Source organism: Cetorhinus maximus, chromosome 15 (genome assembly GCF_964194155.1).
Source record: "Cetorhinus maximus chromosome 15, sCetMax3.hap1.1, whole genome shotgun sequence".
Classification (NCBI taxonomy): domain Eukaryota; kingdom Metazoa; phylum Chordata; class Chondrichthyes; order Lamniformes; family Cetorhinidae; genus Cetorhinus; species Cetorhinus maximus.
The window spans coordinates 20,977,636-20,998,467 of NC_135893.1; the positions used below are offsets into that span (position 1 = coordinate 20,977,636).

Sequence of the window (20,832 nt, forward strand, 5' to 3'; positions counted from 1 at the left end):
ATCAACCGCATAAATTTTTGTATTATCCACCACTTTGTGCATTGGTCCCCATGCCGCCTTTATTCCGATCATTGATAAAGATGGGGAAGAGCAATGGTTCTGACACCAATAGTTGCTCCGCTGTATAAGGTCCCCACCCAAAGCCACTGCCAGCAACATCAAGCTTCTGTTCAAGGGTCTGAGATTGCAACCAGTTCCTTATGCAATCCAGTATCTGCCTCCCAATCACACATGACTCTGTCTTTTAAAGTAGCCTGTTGCATGGCACCTTGTTAAAAGGACTTTCGAATATCCAGGTTCACAATGTCAGCCAGCTGATCTGCATCTAATGGTCTAGTAAATTCCTTAAAAATGCTCAATATGTTTGGTGAGACATGACCTTTTCGGTTAGTGGTCAACCAGTTTTTACTGCAGTTGCTTGCTCCACAGTTAAGCTGACAAGCTTCAGTTGTCTGACGCTGTAAACATTTTCAGCCCTATCTTTGTACTACTTCCCATTACATTGACATAAATTTAAAAGTGATATCAAACAATGCAGCTCTAAAGCAGGAAACCATCTGGAAATGTGGAAAAGTCACTGGCAAAACTTAGCAAAATACCACAGAAAGACTTGACTCAGATGTGCTTTATCAACTTCTTCAGTTCTCTGCCCGAAGGCAGGTCCGTCCCACAGCACCACGTTTTCCACCACAGGTAGAGCAAGGAGTCAGGTCCTGAATCCACCCCAACCGAAATGGGGATCGAATGCCAAGTCTGATGGCAAGCCAAATGAGTCTGAGTTGCTGTGGCAACATGCATTTTTACCTGCACATTGTAGTACAGAGCTACAAATAGTGATGGTAAAGGATCCAATTTTCTTTCCAATACACGGATGACCAGGAATCTCTCCCACTATTACTGCCTGCCATTGGCATATGTTGGAAGGAATTGCAGGTTGATACACAACCTGTTTGGCTGCGTTACAAACACACCTTCCTTGGCCATCAAGTCCTGGAATGGGACTCGAACCCAGGGAGCTTCTGAGGCAGGGACCCTACCCACTCCTCCAGAAGACCTCCCATATGCTTTATCACTGGCCTTAAAATGTGGGAGCTGTGAAATCACAGGGAGTTTCCTGCAGATTCTGACACCATCATTTTCAGAAAGTATACAGTGATAAAGAATGTTCTGCTGGCTGGGAGTGGATTGTGTGTTGGGTCTATGGAATTAAGTAGGTGAATAGTAGGTTCCATGATATAAAGAGCACAGATCAATGGGCTGGTATTTTGTGGTAGTTTGAGGAGAGTCTGTTCGGTGACCATACTACCATACAGGTAAACTGCAAGGTCTTAGCCCTCAGCCAGTCATTTCTCCCCTATTCTCCTGAGAATGCTGACCTCTGATTGGGAAATGATGTCGGCATGCCCTCTGATACACCATCCAGACAATAATTTGCTCAGATGTTTCATTACAGAGGCCAGCACAAATGTGACCAGTGTTCCAGCAGGGTTAAGAATAGGTCACGTGGGAGTCCTGGCTGGTTTATCCCATCATAGCCAAGACAGGAATGAGGGACATGGAGAGATTGGAGATGTTCTCCTTAGAGAAGAGAAGGTTCTGAGGAGATTTGATAGAGGTGTTCAAAATCATGAGGGGTCTGGCGGAAGGGTTTGATGGGAGGGTTGAAAACCATAGGCCACATTGATTTAAGATGATTGGCAAAAGAACCAGAGGTGACATGAGGAGAAACATTTTTAGTGGTTAGGATCAGGAATGCACTGCCTGAGGGTGGAGGCAGATTCAATCGTGGCTTTCAATGGGGAATGGGATAATTATCTGAAGAGAAAAAAATTGCAGGGCTATGGGGCAAAGACAGGGGAATGGGACTAGCTGAGTAACTCTTACAGAGAGTCAGCGTAGACAGAACAGGCCAAAAGGCCTTCTTCTGTGCTGTAACCATTCTTTCATTCTATGGTAACACTGAGACCAATTGTAGCACCACAACTAGCCCCTGTATGCGATGAACCAAGACAGCACGGACCAGGGATCAAAACTAGCATCTTGCTGGTCCTAACTGCTCAGTTCTCACTATTTATTTCACTTACAAACTGAGTCATTAGGAGTGCCATTGTTCTATTTTTAAGTCATTTATGTTATTTCAACCTTCATGATTGGATTTACTACAGACATTCTGACTGCTGATGGGGAGCTGGCCTGCTGCTGTTCGCCGGTGCTTCCCAGTGTATACAAAATACGTCAGTATATATTTCACAATAAGCTAAGTGGCAGTTCATCTCTGTGATCAGGCGGGCTAAGTTCTTGGTCTTAGTGGGACTCTGTGGGGGAGGCTGGAGGTGAGAAAGTGATTGTCGATCAGATAACAGCCAAAGAAAGCAGCAAGATGTTTGATGAGCCTCCCTGCACATATGGTCAATCTTAAACAAACTGGGGCTTTATAGATTTATTGTTAAGAGGAAAAGAATTGTTTGGCATGAAAGAGGAAACCAAAGAGGAATTCCTTTTGAGGTCAGAGGAAATGGTATGACTGAAAATGTCAGTCAGGGCAGAAGGGATGCTGCTGGAGTCTCCCTGCATGGTGTAAAGCAGGAATAGCACAGAGCGACAGCTGTGCTAGAATGTGTGTTGGAATGTGTTGTGAGTAGTTGTGAAAACTGGTTCTAGACAGTTGCTGTATGTCAATATGAAGGAAATTGATAGTGTTTGTTATGCCTTGGTTCCACCTACCACACCTTTTGCCACACCCCTTAGCTGTAGCAGGGTCTCCATGTGTTCTTTTAAACCAACCTGAATCCATCCAAATTCAGGTGGCTTTGCTGCTGAGGTTGGAATCTCTAATAAGTAAATAAGCCTTTTAGTCAGCAGTTTTAATCCTTCAAGAACTGAGCTGCCACTCTAATGGTACATTAACTGTAGTCAGTCGTGAATTTTGCAAAGTGTCCAGACCTTCCCTATCATATTTCCAGTGTTAGTTGAAAGTGACTGTGATTAACATACGCTGTGATCATTGGCAAACCAAACAGTCTCCCATCAGGACACAAGTGCTTGAGAAACTTCTGGCAGAAAGCTTACAGAGACCTCTGCTGGCGGCACCTGAGAGTATGATTAAGCAGCAATTGCACAGAGCAAAATACATCATTTTATCAAACACGAGACATTTTGTTGAAGGAGAGAGTAATGAGTTCTTGCTACAATTGTACAGGGCTTCAGTGAGACCACACCTGCAGTATCGTATGCAGTTTCAGTCTGCGTACCTAAGAAAGGATATACTTGCATTGGAGGGGGGTACAGCAAAGGTTCACTAGATTGGTTCCTGGGATGAGAAGGTTGTCCTGTGATGAGAGACTAAGAAAACTGGGCCTATATTCTCTGGAATTTAGAAGAATTAGAGGTGATCTTATTAAAACATACACGATTCTGAAGAGGTTTGACAGGGTAAACATGGAGAGATTGTTTCCCCTGACTGGCGAATCGAGAACATGGTGGCACAGTCTCAGGATACGGGGTCGATCATTTAGGACTGAGATGAGGAGAAGTTTCTTCACTCAAGGGGTTGTGAAACTTTGGAATTCCCTACCCCAGAGAGTTGTGGATGCTCCATCTTTGGGATATTTAAGGCTGAGATAGACTGACTGGTCCCTCAGGGAATCAAGGAAAATGGGGAGTAGTGGAAAAATGGGGAGTAGTGGGAAAGTAGTATTGAAGCCAAAGGTCAGCCATGATTGTGTTGACTGGCGAAGCAGGCTCAAACGCCATATTGTCTACTCCTGCTCCTATTTCTTATGTTCTCACCAATAATAGATTAACTGGTCATTCATGTCATGACTGTTGTTGGACCATTCAGTGGCAAAATCGGCTGCTATGTTTGCCCAGATTTCCACACTGCCCACTCTTCTGTATAAGACTCTGTATAAAAGCAAGCTCACCCTTCCTTAAACATCCTGCATCCAATCCCAAGATACGTGTACAGAAATGCTGTATAAGTTGTGACACCTTGTGAAGGCCATTGACCGTGTTCTGAATTTCATTTGAGAGGCAAAGTTTTCACGTTTCCCTTGTATGTCATGTGAACATCTGCAGTGTGGAGTTGATTCACCAATCTGGGAAGGCCCCGGGCAGTTATTCTATAATTACCTGAGCACAAAGATTTGCATCATTGGAACACATGGCAAAATCTCTACCCTAATGGAAAATTTCCTTTGCAGCAATAACAACCGAGGAAAAAGGGAATTTTTATTTCTATTGTGCCTCTCACATCTTCAGGATTCCAGACCTCTATTCCCAGCCTTAGAATATTTCCTCAAATCCCGCCCATTCAGTATTCCCTCATAACCTGTTGGGAATACAGTGCTTGTCTTCTGCTCTCTGCCCCACCTCATTGCAACATGCCTGAGTCCAGATGGTTCAGACCTGAATGCTGCACTGCTCCATTGCATTGTTCCACCGAGGCACCCACAGGAAGATATTTTTGAGCAGTGTACTGCAAATATTTCTATTGAATAAACCCATACATGTTGATCTAAGTTGCAACATCTTACTCTCCTACTTATTTGCTTGAAATTGGTGACCTATCTGTCATTGAACGTTACTGAGACAAGCAATGGAAGAAAATCATCAGGCAGGCCATGATCAAGGTTTAACATTGTAGTTTTACAGTTCACTGTTCAGTCACCACAAGACATTAGTCTGACATTGTTTACCCTTGAATCTATACTTATTGTGTAATGCTGATGCGTCATTGTTGATCAGTTAGCAGATAAATATCAGAAGATAGAAGCTACTGTCTTTGGTTCTCGCCACAAATTTCCAATCCTTAGCCATTGACTACATTACTCTCCCTTTCAACTGCCTGAAGCTGAACCAGATCATTCATAACCTTGCTGTTGTACCTGACCCTGAGATAAGCTTCCAACCACATGTGTCATCACCAAGACTGCCTACTTCCAACTCCATTGCATTGCCCAACTCTATCCATGCCTCAGTTCATCTGCTACTAAAACCTTCATCTATCCCATTGTTACCTCCAGAGTTGACCATTTTAACACTCTCCTGGCTGGCTTCCAATCTTCCACCCCCCATAAACTTGAGCTCATCCAAAACTCTGCTGCCTGAATACTAACTCACACCTGGTCCCATTAACCCAGCACCCCTGTACTCATTGACCTAATCTGGCTCCCAGTCCGACAATGCCTCAATTTAAAATTCTCAATCTTGTTTTCAAATCCCTTCATTGCCCTCCCTATCTCTGTAACCTTCTTCAGCCCTACATGCCTCTGAGAACTGCTCATTCTTTTGATTCTGGCCTCTTATACACCCCCTATTTTAATCGCTCCACCATTGACAGCCGTGTCTACAGCTACTTAGGCCCTAAACTCTGAAATTCCCTCCTTAAACCTCTCTACCCCTCTCCTTCTCTTTCTTCCTTTAAAAGAATCCTTACAAACCAACCTCTTTGATCAAGCTTTTGGTCATCTGTCTTAATATTTCTTTATGTGGTTTGGTGCTAAATTTTGTTTGATAACACTTCTGTGAAGCACCTTGAGTTGCTTAATTTCATTAAAAGGTGCTATTTAAACACAAATTGTTGTAATAGTTATTTTAGCCTGTACAATCTGGTCTTGCGGCTGATGTTTCCTCCTTTCAGAGAAATTGGTGATATAAGGATGTAACTATGTGAAGCCAGCTGGTTTAATTGTTTGACTTGTGTCATGCAAGAACTGCAAAGGCAGAACTGTACTTCCTGATCATGGGATTCAAGGTCCATTCACACAAACCACTGTACAAGTGTTGATGGTGAAATAGTACTATAAGCCAAAACCAGCTGGCTGGAGACGAAACCCATGAGCACCATTGCTGCAGCATTGCAGGCTGCTAGATTTACAAAAAAAGACTACTATTTGTACAGTTTAGAAGAATTATCATGAGCGTATTGTGATAATAACCAGAAATTAGCACGGAGCAGAGAACCCCTTACATGAAAGTGTTAAGGAAGAATACTATTATCACTGTTGGTGCTTCAGACTGTCACTGGATGACATCTGGTTCATTGTTCCATTTAGATATTGGTGTAGTCTCATCTATTGGATGCTTGATTGAGATGAAGGGTTGCCATTGGCTGCTCTAACTTGCTGCCTTGTGGCTGGTTACAGAAAAAGACTGAAAGAGGCATAAGAGCAGGTCAGCTGCCTTGGCTGCCAAAGATGATTTCTGGAGGAGCACAAGCCATTGACAAAATAAGAAATATCTGACTAATAAAAGAAAATGGAGCTAATAGTGCTCCACTGTGGTAGTGTTCTCAAAATGTGAAACCGTGTAATGGTAGAAGGGTTTTTAAAAAAATGTTTTTGTTCTAGGTGAGGAGAATGACAGGTGCTCTGGTTGCTGCTGGACAGGGCAAATTAATGCCCCGACATATAGCAGATCTGCTCGAGGTGCGGGATTCTAGGGCTTATCCCCAGAATATTATAGCCCCACCTGATGGCCTGTTTTTGAAGAATGTGGCATATGACACAAAGGGTAAGAAGCTAGAACATCAAGAAAGTGATGATTGTGTGATTCCTCATTCTTGTTTGAGAGAGAAATCTTAGCACAATAAACATGCTCATATACACACACTCATGTACACTCACACTCATACACTGACATTTGTTTACACTCGTACTCGTATACTCACATTTGTTCACACACACTCATTTATATTCACTCATATATACAGACACACATATATATACAGGCATGTACATACTGTCACACATTCACACACATGTACAGAAACACTCATGGACACACACACATAAAAATATATTTTATTATTTTATACACACAGACACATATATATATATATATATATAGATACACACATTCTCACACATACAGACAACTGCTTTCATAAATACAGACACACACTCATATATACAAACACACACATACACTCATGTATACAGGCACTCATATGTACACACACAGGTACTGTATACATACGCTCCTCCTATACAGACACACATGCACACTCATTTACAGGCACTTATTCTCACATTTACACCTCTTATAAGGATACTCGCATACTTACATAGGCACAGATTCACACATATACAAAGAGTCATATACTATCAATCACACAGATATGTTCAGGCATAGGACGCATATACAAATACTGTTACACATGATATACATGCTGACTCACACATAACTATACAATGATGCACACAATACATTTGCATATATATTACATATATATGTAAATATAAGATAGTCACTAATAAATCTAATAGGGAATTCAGTGAAAGCTCTTTATCAAAGAATGGTGAGAATGTGGAACTCACTAACACAAGGAGTAGGTGAATAGTATAGATAGATTTAAGGGGTAGTCACATGAGTGAGGAAGGAATAGAAGGGAATGTTAATAGGGTTAGATGAAGAGGGGTGGGAGAAGACCTTTGTGGAGCATAATGTCAGCATAGACCATTGGGCCGAATGGCCTGTTTCTGTGCTGTACACTTGTAACAATCTCTCTGGGAAATTTATATAAGTACAAGCATGGATACAAACTAATATTTATGTTTGTGTGTATATGCAAATATGTACACATATCCATAGGCATATATACAAACGCACACATGTATGCATGCAAATACACATATATACACACACACACACACACACACACTCTTATTTAAATAGGGTGGACCAGTCACAGCCAGTTTGGTGGATTCCTGGATTTGTAAGTCCAGATAATTAACATTGCCCAGAGAGTGACACAGAATAATATAAAGGAGAGCAAGTTAAAGTTATTGTCGTTTAAATAGTTTTGCAAAAAAAAAAGTTAAACCAATTTGTGACTGCTTCACTTGTTCAGCTCTGTCATGCTCCTCAGTCATTATAAAGACTCTCCAAGTGGCCTTGTTGGTGAATGATGCACACAGAACTGGAAGGTTCCGTCCTTTCCTTCTATTGAATTAACTGGTTTTAGCCAGTGTGGCTGCTGTGGTGTTAAACTTGGACTCGGGATCGCTGGGTTAAGAAGGGGAAAGTTTGTCCAAAACTCCTGCTGGGAAGTGGACTTATGTGGGTATCTAGAGCAGAAGAGATCAGACTCAGCTGTGATGCCCCCAAATTCGAAATGGCCTCCTGAGTACTCAACACCTAGGCTTATAATTGAAGAACTACTGCTTTGGCCAAGGCACTATATTCAACAGGCAACTGTGAAATAGGACCCCTGCAAGGGTCAATGCCAGCTTCTGCAGAACTGGACCTCAACAAGGATCAATGCCAGCTTCTGCAGAACTGGAACCCAGCAAAGGTCAGTGCCAACTTCTGCAGAACTGGACTCCAGCAAGGGTCAATGCCAACTTCTGCAGAACTGGACCCCAGCAAGGGTCAGTGCCAGCTTCTGCCAACCTGGACCCCAGCAAAGGTCAGTGGCAGCTTCTGCAGAACTGGACCCTAGCAAGGGTCAATGCCAGCTTCTGCAGACCTGGACCCCAGCAAGGGTCAGTGCCAGCTTCTGCAGAACTGGACCCCAGCAAGGGTCAGTGCCAGCTTCTGCCGACCTGGACCCCAGCAAAGGTCAGTGCCAGCTTCTGCCAACCTGGACCCCAGCAAAGATCAGTGCCAGCTTCTGCCAACCTGGACCCCAGCAAAGAAGAGACCAGGGTAATATTTTTAAATGGGCAAAATATAACCAAAGCAGTTCAATAAGGGGTAAGTTAACAGAAAAGAGATTAAAGCACCAACAGTCCACACACTCAGAAAATGTCTGCTATGGAGTGAGTTAGTTGGTTACTGGTGCTCTACCATGTTTTCTGCTTTCCCAAAGCAGGGGACAATAATATCATGACAGTAATTATTTTGTTGACAGGTCTTCTCATTTGTTTACACTGCATCCTACAAATTATATTGATGTTTTGAGGGAAGGGACAGCTAGGTTTAGATTGCATGTTATTCCGTGCCTTCTATGTACTGCTTCACCTTAAGTAGTTTGCTCATAACCTCTCCATTGAAACCGCTGATTAAACTACAGACTCAGCACTGTTCATGTGCAAAGCATATTTGTCTTGCATGTTAATAGAGGTTGAGGTTTGCCAGCAGTCCAGGCGCTGTTATGCATGCCAGATGTTACAGCTGTGAGTCTTAAACAGATGTCAGTGAATGTGTTTCTCTAGCAACCAAATCTTGAGGGCCCCTAGAGGCTTAATTGTGAATTGTCATGGCAACCATAAAAACGTTGCCTTTTGTTTTGTTTTACAGATCTTGAAGTGGAAGAAAGCGTAATTCAGTGATTGTGGATGGGTCTGCAAGCTCTGTAAAGTATCTTGGAACAGATTTCTGGCTCCAAGCCTATTGTAGCAAAGAAAGGGAAAAAAAGACTTGCAATTATCTAGCATTTTTTACAGCCACCGGATGTCTCAAAGCGCTTTACAGCCAAACAAGTATTTTTGAAGCGTGGTCACTGTTATAATTTTGGAAACGTGGCAGCTAATTTGCCCTCAGAAAACTCCCACAAACAGCGATGTGATAATGAGCAGATAATCTGTATTTTTGCGGTGTTGATTGAGGGATGAATATTGGCAATGGCACTGGGGAGAACCCTCCTCAGGCGCCATTGGACCTTTCAATCCACCTGAGAGAGCAGATGGGACCTTGGTTTAATGTCGCTTCTAAAAGACACATCTGACTATGCAGCACTCCCTCAGTCTTTCACTGGAGTGTTAGCCTATATTTTTGTGCCAAAGATTTGAACCCAGAACCTTGTGACTTAGAGACGAGAGTGCTACCAAGTGTGCCATGTCTGCCACTTATACATGACAATTATTAACAAAAAGGATTGGTTTAGTTGCGCAAAGACTTGCTTATATTCAGGATTGTTGATGAAATGTGTTACAAATTGTGGAGAAAATACAATGTTAGATAAAGGCCTATTTTTTATCCGTCTTGGAAAGTACCAAAAATAATGAGCTTTTAAAGAGCTATATGTATGAACGTGAGTAGGAATAGAACATGAGAGAAGGTAGAGCAAAAAAATGCCATGCAGCCTATTAAGTCCCCTTCTGCTAAAACACATCCCCAATACACTCCAAAATGGATTCCACCAAAACCGTTTCCAGCCTTCAAAGGTAAATCTGCAGGATGCCCATCTCATCTTACATTACCATTGACAGAATATTCCCATTGTACCAACATTCTTGGAATCTACACAACATTATCTCTATCTGTATTTATAACCCCAGGGATTAATGGATGTACAATATACTTTCCGAGCTAATGTAGTTGGTACATTTTTTTTTAAAAGTTGGATGATTATGTGGTTAGGGACAGGATTGGAGGCTATATGGATAGCTACAAATGGTACTCCATGGAACCAGGATCACAGAATCACACAGTGCAGAAGAGGCCCTTCGGCCCATCGAGTCTGCACAGGAGATGGGTGAGTTACTGGTAGAATGTAACAGTTTAGAGATGGAAGCGTATGCTGTATGGCTGGATTCATTTTTTGAATTTTTGTTGATTCCTTTTGGTGTTGGGGAGATTTTTTTTGACAGTGTTTTATCAATTTGAACATAATTAGCCAGGACTAGGTGCTATTGGCCTGCAGGAGGCAAGTCTGGTGAGTGGAACAAGGAGTTGAGGAGTGGAACAAGCAAACTTTAACGAACAAAGAAAACCCTTCAGAATTTTGGCTCAATTTTTTACATCAGCAAATAAATGCTAATTCCTAATTCAAAGAAAATGTTCCCCAACTTTCAGCTTGGTCTACAGAACTCGGTCATTCATATTATGCAACCAACTTCACTTCTTTCAACCTGGCCCTACGCAGTATCCAGATGGCAACATCCAAACAACTTGAATCTCAGGCACCGCAAACAACAACCCTATGTACAGATGAGAATATCTTGAACTAACAGTGGCATATTATATTGATGCAGGACTCCTGGTTTCACTTCCAAAATTAAAGATGGCAAATCCTTCCAGTAAATTAGCAGCAACCAATTCACCTATAATTATGTGCTATTTCTAACCACAAAAGTGGGCTTTGTTAACAGAAAGATTACACTTTGCATTGAGGGATAAATATTTTCTCATTTTAAATTGAAACTAACCACACTTACATATGACCAGCAAGGAGCATATAATAGAAAAGGAAAGTACTGCAGATGCAGAAATCTGAAATATAAACAGAAAATGCTGGAAATACTTAGCAGGTCAGGCAGCATCTGTGAAGAGAGGAATTGTCCCAGATTTTCACTAAGTGTGGTAGCAGGTGTGAAAGAAGTAATTTTACCCACTGGCCACAATGGCAAGTTCTCGTAATATTTCGTCCCAGTCCCACCTCATAAATTACACAGTCACAGGTAACGTGTCAGATCACTGGCGGGAGGAGTCTGATTGACTCACCACACCGTTACCTTGCCACTCCCTCACGCTGGGTGCCATATTTAAAATGCAGCTGAACCCACAAATCTCAATGCTTGCAGCCCAGGACTGCTCTGCTGAAGACGTGGCCCCAAAAGCCAGGAAGATTGCAACCCCCCCGATCCCTGAGACACCTTATGGATGCCCGCTGCAAAGTCCCCTACCTTCGCTCCGGCCGCAGGAGGCCCATCAGCCTCACCACTCCGGCTTGGGAGGCAGTGGCAGAGGTGGTCAGTACCAATACTGCACACAAGAGGTCAGCCATCCAGTGCAGAAAATGGATGAATGACCTCATCTGTGCCACCAGGGTAAATCAACCATCTCATCAATCTGAACTCACCCACTCACAAGCCCATCACACATTCACTGGCATCTCACTCATGGCCAGCTCAAGGGACATCACCACTCACTCGCACACACACCCTCAACATCTCCATCGGCCTCATCTCCTCAGGAGATAGCCTCCTCATCCCGTCCATGGCTGCACTCAGCACACACGCATGGCTGCCATCCTCCTCATTTGGCCTGGCATGCGCCTTGTTCACACTCTCTCCATCTGTTTTTATACAGGACAAGATTGTGCACAATCGCCGGGAGAGGTCCCAAACCGGGGCTGGAGTGCCAGACATTAAGGTCCTCATTTCCATTCGAGAGTCAAGCATTGTATCTGGCCACAGAGGATACCGACCGTTCCTGCAGTGACGGTGAGGTCAGCAGTCAACACTTACATGAGGGTCCTGCACCACATCGTCCCTCTCTCAACGCTACTCTGAGTCCACCGTGCTGTGTTCAGTGCGGCTGCCTAATGATCTCCGCTTTCTGTCCGAGGCACATCTGACACGTCGCCCTCAGGCAACTTTGACCCTGACCCCAGTACCAAGAGCACATCAGATGAATACCCTGAGGGCAGCATCATTGTTGACCCGTCACAGTGCAGCGACATGCACTTTGGTGGGACCTAGATGTTGAGTAGCCTCAGGATCATAATCTGGTGAACACACAACACAATCTGTTCCACAGCAGGCAGAGGCTGGGACATCTTTGGTCACCGGCACTTGGAGGACTGCTGGAGGCAAGGAATCTTCTGAGTCCGAGTCCGGTGATGAGTCTCTAAACTCAGTCCTCAATCAGTTGGTGGAGCTGCACAGGCAATCACGGGAACATCAGGAAGGGGTGTCTGGTTCCCTCCTCAGATTGCAAGGTATGATGGAGGAGTCTGTCCACCTTCAGGCCGATGTGATAGTACCAGCATGCCAACACATCGAGGTCAACAGTGGCAGGATGGCGACTGCCATGAAGACCTTGGTTCAGGACATCGGTCCTGCACTGCTGCACAGGCTGAACTCCAACATTGACACCTTGGTTGGCCTTCAACAATGTCAAAATGAGAGGGGTGTGGGGCAGCTTGATCCCACTCCAGCTTGCCCTTTTCCTCAAGGAGTCAACCAGAGGCCGTTGGGCACCCATAGGGAGGAGGAGCAGCAGCCCGACACCTCGGAGCCATCCACCAAGGTGACTCCGGGAGTTCCCAGCCATTCCAAACCTCCTTTTCCTGTGACCCCGCAGCTCCAGCTCAACAGGCCGAAGAGGGTGCAGCTGGACCGCAGCAGGACGCCTAAAGCAGGCTGGGGCCCCCCAGGTCTCAGCCCTCCAGAGGACGTACACCGAAGTTATCACAGACAGGGTATTGCAGCCAGCAGGCTGCCTCCACCTCCGCTGTGGATGTCGGGGGAGCACCAAGACATAGCAGCAGAGTTAGGAAGGTTATGCAAACGTAGTTCCATTGTTTAAAAAGGGATCAAAGGAAATGCCAAACAATTATAGGCCAGTTAGTCTTACATCGGTGGTGAGCAAATTAGAAGAATCAATCCTGAGAGATAGGATTCACTGTCATGTGAAAGGCATGGACTAGTCAGGGGTGGTCAGCATGGATTTGTTAAAGGAAGGTCTTGCCTCACAAATTTGATTGAATTCTTTGAGGAAGTGACAAGAAGGGTTGATGAAGGTAGTGCAGTGGATGTTGTGTACATGGATTTTAGCAAGGCATTTGACAAGGTCCCGCATGGCAGATTGGTTAGGAAAGTAAAAGCCCTTGGGATTCAGAGTAATGTGGCAAACTGGATAAAAGGCTGGCTTTGTAACAGGAAACAAAGGGTAATGGTTGATGGATGCCCTTGCGATTGGAAAGTTGTCTCAAGTGGTGTTCCACAGGGCTCAGTGTTGGGACCCTTGCTGTTTGTGTTATATATTAACGATTTGAACGTGAACGTTGGGGGAACGATTGGGAAATTTGCAGATGACACAAAGATTGGCCGGGTAGTGGATAGTGTAGAGGATAGCTATAATCTCCAAAATGATATAGATGGGTTGGTGGAGTGGGCGGTAAAGTGGCAGATGGATTTTAACATAGAGAAGTATGAGGTCATACAATTAGGGAGGTCAAATAGTTACAGGGATTACAAAATAAATGGGAATATACTAAGAGGGGTAGATGAAGTGAGAGATCTTGGCGTACAAGTACACAGGTACCTGAAGGCAGCAGTTCAAGTAAAAGGTTGTAAAGAAGGCATATGGAATGCTCTCCTTCATTGGCAGAGGTATAGAATATAAAAGTAAGAATATAATGTTGGAATTGTATAAAACACTGGTGAGGCCACAACTGGAGTATTGTGTGCAGTTCTGGTCACCACATTACAGGAAGGACGTAATAGCTCTGGAGAGAGTGCAGAGGAGGGTTTACAAGAATGTTGCCAGGGTTAGAAAAGTGTAGCTACGAGGAGAGATTGGATAGGTTGGGGTTATTTTCCTTGGAACAAAGAAGGCTGAGAGGTGACTTGATTGATGTGTACAAAATTATGAGGGGAATAGATAGGGTGGACAGGATAAAGTTGTTTCCCTTGATGGAGAATTCTAGAACCAGGGGACATAGATTCAAGATAAGTGACAGAAGGTGTAGGGGGGGGACATGAGGAAGAACTTTTTTTTAACACAGAGGGTAGTGGGTGTCTGGAATTTGCTGCCCAAATTGGTGGTAGAGGCAGAAACTTTAACTCTTTTAAAAAATACCTAGATCTGCACCTAAAGTGCTGTAAGCTGCAGGGCTATGGGCCGGGTGCAGGAAGGTGGGATTAGAAAGGGCACCTGGGTGTCCTCAGGCTGGCATGGACAAGATGGGTCGAATGGCTTCCTTCTGTGCTGTAACTTTTCTATGGTTCTATGGTTCTAAGAAGATGTTACTCCTTCTAGTCAAAACAAATAAAACACCCCAGTCCCCACAATGCCCACCGAGCATGGAAGGCCTTGATGGTGCTGGCAGACACCGCATGCTCCCTATCCAGGGACACCCGGCTGCAAACATAGCCGTGGAAGAGGGGCAGACAGTGGGATCGGACGACCCCCTCAATCGCCCGCTGCCTGGACCTGTTAATGGCCAACTTGGCCAGGCCCAGGAGCAGGTTCACAAGGAGGTCCTCCTCCCTCCCGGCCCCCCCTCCACACTGGGTGCAAAGAAGAAGATGTAACTCTTTTGAGTCAACCAAATAAACTAAATTAACAAAATTGGGGACAAATTAAAAAGCACCACCTTAAAAGGGAAACTGCAAAAACAAAGACAAAATTTAAAGGAAATTTACAAACGTTAAATCAAAATGTGATTAAGGGGGTCAATAAAACACCCCAGTCCCCGCGGTGCCCACCAAGCATGGGATGCCTCGACGCTGCCGGTAGACTCCGCGTGCTCCCTCTCCAGGGACACCCGGCCGCGAACATAGCTGCGGAAAAGAGGCAGACAGTCGGGTCGGACGACCCCCTCAGTCGCCTGCTGCCTGTGCCCCCACCGAATGCCTCTTCCTTGATGTCCTACGGGCGATGCTCGCAAGCGCTACACAGGTTTGTGTGCACTTGCCTCCGAGTTCCCCTCGAAGTTCAGGTCGCCAGGTGCACACTTTTTAAAGGCAGTGGTGAAGCCGTTCTGACGTCAGGCTGACGTGGGTGGTAAATGTGACGCGAGGTGGTGATTCCGGCAAGCGGGGCTGATAATTAAATGCTAAAGTATTGAAATGAGGTTCCTGGCGTGCGGTGGCGGGAAACGGGGCACGCCATTGACGGGTGGAGCGGACAATCATTGGCGTGAAACAGATTTTTGGCCTTCTCGCCATATTGTCCGCTCATGCCTGCCATGACACCCACCGCCAATGGGACCAGACAATTCTGCCCACAGTCAATGCTTCAAGGTCCGTGGTCTTTGCTAGTTCTGATGAAGGGTCACTGACCTCTGTTTCTCTCTGCAAATATGCTGCCAGATGTGCTCAGCATTTCCAACACTCCCTGTTTTTACTGGAGCAAAAATAGCCCCTTTTGCTAGCTCTCCAAAAATCAATTGGATTCTTGTGAGCCTTTCATTCCCCTTCAACAAGAAACCCAGTAGCAACTGCCTGAGATCTGGTTTGGCACAACATTATACATAAATTTCAAAAAAAAGTTATGAAGAAAACATAAGCAACATTAATGTCAAAGAAATAAATTGATAATTTAAAAAAAAAAATAGAAATGGCCATTAAAAAGTGCCAAACACCAGAGCTAATTAGTGAAACCTTTTTTGCCTCTTCACTTAAGAAGCAGAGCTAGAGACAGACAGATCAGGTCCAAGTCCTGGTCACCGGGAAGAGGGAGGGGACTGGGCCTCAGCTAAGGAGTTGGTATTAACTAACACCGACCTAGCGTTTGCCTCTGCCGGTGCACACTCCCAAGATGGCCTTGATGGTGTTCACACAAAAGTGGCAGTCAGAAACAGATTGCCCTTCAACCTGGGGTTTCCTCGGCCAAAAGTGTGGCTACGAATGTGGGGCAAGAGGGGAAGGGGAGGGGTGTGTGTGTGTGTGTGTGTGATTCTGAGTCTCAGGGTTCTCTCTCTCTCTCACTCACTGTCACACACACTCATACTTACTCACTCTCATCTCATACACTCACTCACTCTGTGATGAAACGTAAAAAAAACTTACCTTAAGTCGAGCTCATCAGTCAGAGGCCAGAGCTTATGGCCTTTCGTGCGTGTGCCAGCCGGGAAATAGCCGCACAATTGCCGTTAGTGATTTTTACTTTCTTTAGGCCCAGAACCAGCCCTTGGCACATGCGCAGAAAGAAAAGAAAATCGAAACAGTGTGAAACTGCAGGTCAGGTGACCTGAACCGGAGTGCCATTCCAGAAAAGGTGTTCCAGGGAGCAGGACACGGGGCAGGGAGAAGGCCCAAACCAAGAAGAAGGTCCCAAACCAGGGAGTGGGACAGAAAGAGGTCCCAGAAGAAGGTCCCAGGCAGGGACAAAGACAGTGATCAGAGATCGATCCTGCTGAGTCAAAATAAATGACAGGAGCAGAGAAAAAGGCTCCAAGTTAAAGAAAGAGCTGTGGGAAGCAGATTTGAAGCAAAGTGGGCTTGAGATAAGCCCTGAAGACCCGAGGAATCAGCCAAAGGTTGATGGCTTCTTTCGGCAGGCCCCTTGGGCAGTGGTGCTCTGCTTGGCACAGCGGAAGATCTGAAATTGTGCTTGGAAGGCGAAGTTTGAGTGTACACGGGGCTCCAGGGGAAAGGAATCCCAGAAGACGAGATTGAAACCCTGGAGGTATTGAAACCATCCGAGTGGGAGCAACGTTTGGAGAGAATTCCAAGTTCTTCAAATGTGGAGATTGGAAATCCTTGTGAGAAAGACAGAGTTTCACTGAGCTGGTTGGCTCATGGTCTAATAAACATCTGGGTGGTTTGTGGAGAAACCCATAGAATCTGCTGTGGTCACATCTGTCATTTACTTTGGAGTGTAGTGTGTCTGACCACAGTTCACCAGTTGGTTCACCATACTTACCCTGAATATTAGATTATAAGATAGTTATGGTAAATCGTGTTATCCTTCCGAATTTGTATGTGCCTGTAAAGATATAGCTGGGGTAAAAGAATAGTAAATGTTTGAATCATCATCTTGTGTTTGTAGTGAGATTTTTTTCAATCTTTTTGTCTGGTGTCATACAGTTAATTTTTCTTGTTTAATAAATGTTTATTCTTTGTGTTGAAAGTTCATCAGCAGACTTGAGTGAATCTGTTCAGTAACTTTCCTCCATGGTTTCAAAATAATAGATAGGATCTACCAACTCAGCTTCCCCTCTAGAATCTGACTGGTCTGGTAGTAATATCAGCTGGGATTGTAACAACTTTCACACTCTACTCTGACACACTCACTCACATACAAACTCACTCACTTTCAGTCACACACACACACTCATCCTCACACACTCACTCACACACTCTCACTCTTTGTAGCTTTAGTGAAAAAGCCCAAACTTCTAAGTTTCTTTTCTTAACTCTGTCTCTTCCTTCATAATATCCTATGAACCTACAATTTCCCTTTTTTATTACTTTGATCGCCTTTCTATAGAGGGTGCTCAAAACTGCATTGCTAAGACATCTTGTCCAACTTTTCTTGGTAGAGAGAAGAAACACTTTTAGCTATCATCTTTAAGTGTCTGAGTCACTGGTGGGTTTGCAATGATCCCACAACCCTGAGGGCTTTCCCTTCCTAATGCTACTGTTGGCCTGACAGATACACCGAGATCCCTTGTTACAAATAATATATGTTTCTATTTCATCTCAAATCACATCGGGGTCACTGATTTGTAAGTTTTGGGGGCGGGTGTTAACCTCCAGATCTACTTACTCAATATTAATTTGATCTTTTAAGTCTTTAACCTTTCAAGCAATAGGAGACAATCGAGTGAAGTAACTCATGAAACATATATTAAGCAACTCTCAGTCACTCACACTTTGTAGCTTTAGTGAAAAAGCCTAAACTTCTAAGTTTCTCTTCTTAACTCTGCCTCCTCCTTCATAATATCCTACGAGCCCACAACCTAAGCATGGTGGTGTAATGGTAATGTCACTGGACTAGTAATCCAGAAGCCAAGGCTAATGCTCTAGCCACATGGGTTCAAATCCCATCACAGTAGCTGGTGGAATTTAAATTCAATTAATAAATCTAGAATTGAAAGCTAGTCTCAGTCATCAATTGTCATAAACACCCATCTGGTTCACTAATGTCCTTTAGGGAATGAAATCTGCTGTCATTACAGAATGTGTTTGACTCTTAACTGCCCTCAGAAATGGCCTAGCAAATCACTCAGTGCAAAGGCACCAAATGCTGGCCTTGCCAATGATGCCCACACCCCATGAAAGAATAAAAGTGATACTTAACAAAGCTAGGCAATGACTTTACTGGCTTAACACAGTTCTTTCAGCCTAGGGCACGAGGGAATTCTCTCTTTCCCTGTCTCTCGAGTTCTGTGGTCTTCTACTCCCAGCTGGAAAACAGTCTTCAAATTCAGCACGCCTGATGGCTCAAAGCTAGTGCTTTTTAACTCTTTCTAGACTACTTGATTTGTCCTAGTTTTGGATTCTGATTGGCTCAATCAGTGCATGATTAGTTTCTTATTCATTTAGGTGGTGGATTATCATCTGTTGTGTTCCTCATTCATAGGACCATCTCTGAAAGGGTGGTAGAGGCAGAAACCCTCATAACATTTAAGAAGTATTTGGATGTGCACTTGCGATGCCATGGCATACAAGGCTGTGGACCTAGTGCTGGTAAATGGGATTAGAATAGTTAGGTACTTGTTTGACCGGCGCAGACTCGATGGGCCGAAGGGCCTTTTTCTGTGCTGTAGACTTCTATGACTCTATGACTATGACTCATTATAGACGTTCCTGTTGTCTTATTAAATGTTGTGATTTCCCACTGAGTTAACAAGCCTCAAGGTAGTTTTGGCGTTTGCTTATTCGAGATAACAGAGTGTGGTATCAAGCATCACCAATTAACATTTACACTCAGTAGCCCCAATGCTTAATTGATGTATAGATGTCTTGTAGAATTCTTATCTACCTGTGCTTTGTATAAGTTAAATAAAATTTGGAAAGGTATACAAGAATAAAAGCAAAATACTGCGGATGCTGGAAATCTGAAACGAAAACAGAAAATGCTGGAAAAACTCAGCAGGTCTAACAGCATCTGTGCAGAGAGAAACAGAGTTAACATTTCAAGTCCATGTGACTCTTCTTCAGAGCTAAAGAGAAGTAAAAATGTGATGAAACATACTGTTTAAGGTGGGGTGGAGCAGGTGAAGCTGGATAGAAGGCCAGCGATAGGTGGGGGCAAAGGAGAGATTGCCAAAGATGTAATGAACAAAAGGACAAAGGGGTGTTAATGGTGGTGGTACTGGCTGAAGGAGATACTGATGGTGGCAGTAAGGTCAGAAAGCAGAATGTGATAATAGCAGGACAAGGGTAAGCACTCTGGAAAGAGCAACATGAACAAGTGACAGATGGCTCTTGTGGGAATGGGGTGGGAGGAGAGGACGGTGGTGGGAAAAAAGATTGAAAATAGGATAAAAGGTGGGAATAAAACAATGAATAAAAATGAAAATAAATGAAAGTAAAAATAAGTGGATAAAAAATTTTTTTTAATGAAAATGAATATTGAAAAAAGGGGATAAAAAAAGGGGTGAGGATGGAGGAGAGAGTTTATGCTCTGAAGTTGTTGAACTCAATGTTAAGTCCAGAAGGCTGTAAAATGCCTAGTCAGAAGATGAGGTGCTGTTCCTCCAGTTTGCGTTGAGCTTCACTGGAACATTGCAGCAGGCCAAGGACAGACATGTGGGCATGAGAGCAGGGTGGTGTGTTGAAATGGCAAGCGACAGGGAGGTCTGGGTCATGCTTGTGGACAGACCGAAGGTGTTCCGCAAAGCGGTCACCTAGTCTGCGTTTGGTCTCTCCAATGTAGAGGAGACCGCATTGGGAGCAGCGAATGCAGTAGACTAAATTGAAGGAGGTGCAAGTGAAGCACTGCCTCACCTGAAAGGAGTGTTTGGGCCCTTAGGTGGTGAAGAGGGAGGAGAGAAAGGGGCAGGTGTTGCACCTTCTGTAATTGCATGGGAAGGTGCCATGGGAGGGGGTAGAGGTGTTGGGGGTATTGGAGGAGTGGACCAGGGTGTCCCGGAGGGAACGGTCCCTACGGAATTCCAACAACGTGGTTGAAGGGAAGATGTGTTTGGTGGTGGCATCATGCTGGAGCTGGCGGAAATGGTGGAGGATGATCCTTTGAATGCGGAGGCTGGCGGGGTGAAAAGTGGAAACCGCATTAAGAGCAGTGAATGCTGCTAAACTGCTGCTCCGTCTGGCTGAACTTGTTCTCTCACTGAACAATTTCTCCTTAAACTTGTCTCACTTCCTCCACATAAAAGATGTGGCTATGAGTACCCGCATGGGCCCCAGTTATGCCTGTCTCTTTATGAGGGTATGTGGAACATTCCTTGTTCCAGTTCTACTCAGGCCCCCTCCCACAACTCTTTTCTCGGTACATCGATGAACGTTTCGGTGTCGCTTCACGCTC

The 20,832-nt window shown here is 44.4% G+C and overlaps 1 protein-coding gene across 2 annotated transcripts in view; it reads left to right on the plus strand.

The window, feature by feature from the left end:
• Nucleotides 1–17,474, plus strand: part of pusl1 (pseudouridine synthase like 1) — a 90,334-nt gene extending 72,860 nt beyond the window's left edge. For both annotated transcript variants that reach the window (XM_078558002.1, XM_078558001.1), the window contains exons 7-8: nt 6,351–6,513; nt 9,244–17,474. In XM_078558002.1, coding sequence (XP_078414128.1) covers nt 6,351–6,513; nt 9,244–9,275 — 195 coding nt within the window. In that variant the 3' untranslated portion in view covers nt 9,276–17,474. The remainder of the gene's footprint in view (nt 1–6,350; nt 6,514–9,243) is intronic.
• The last annotated feature ends 3,358 nt before the right edge of the window (nt 17,475–20,832 follow it).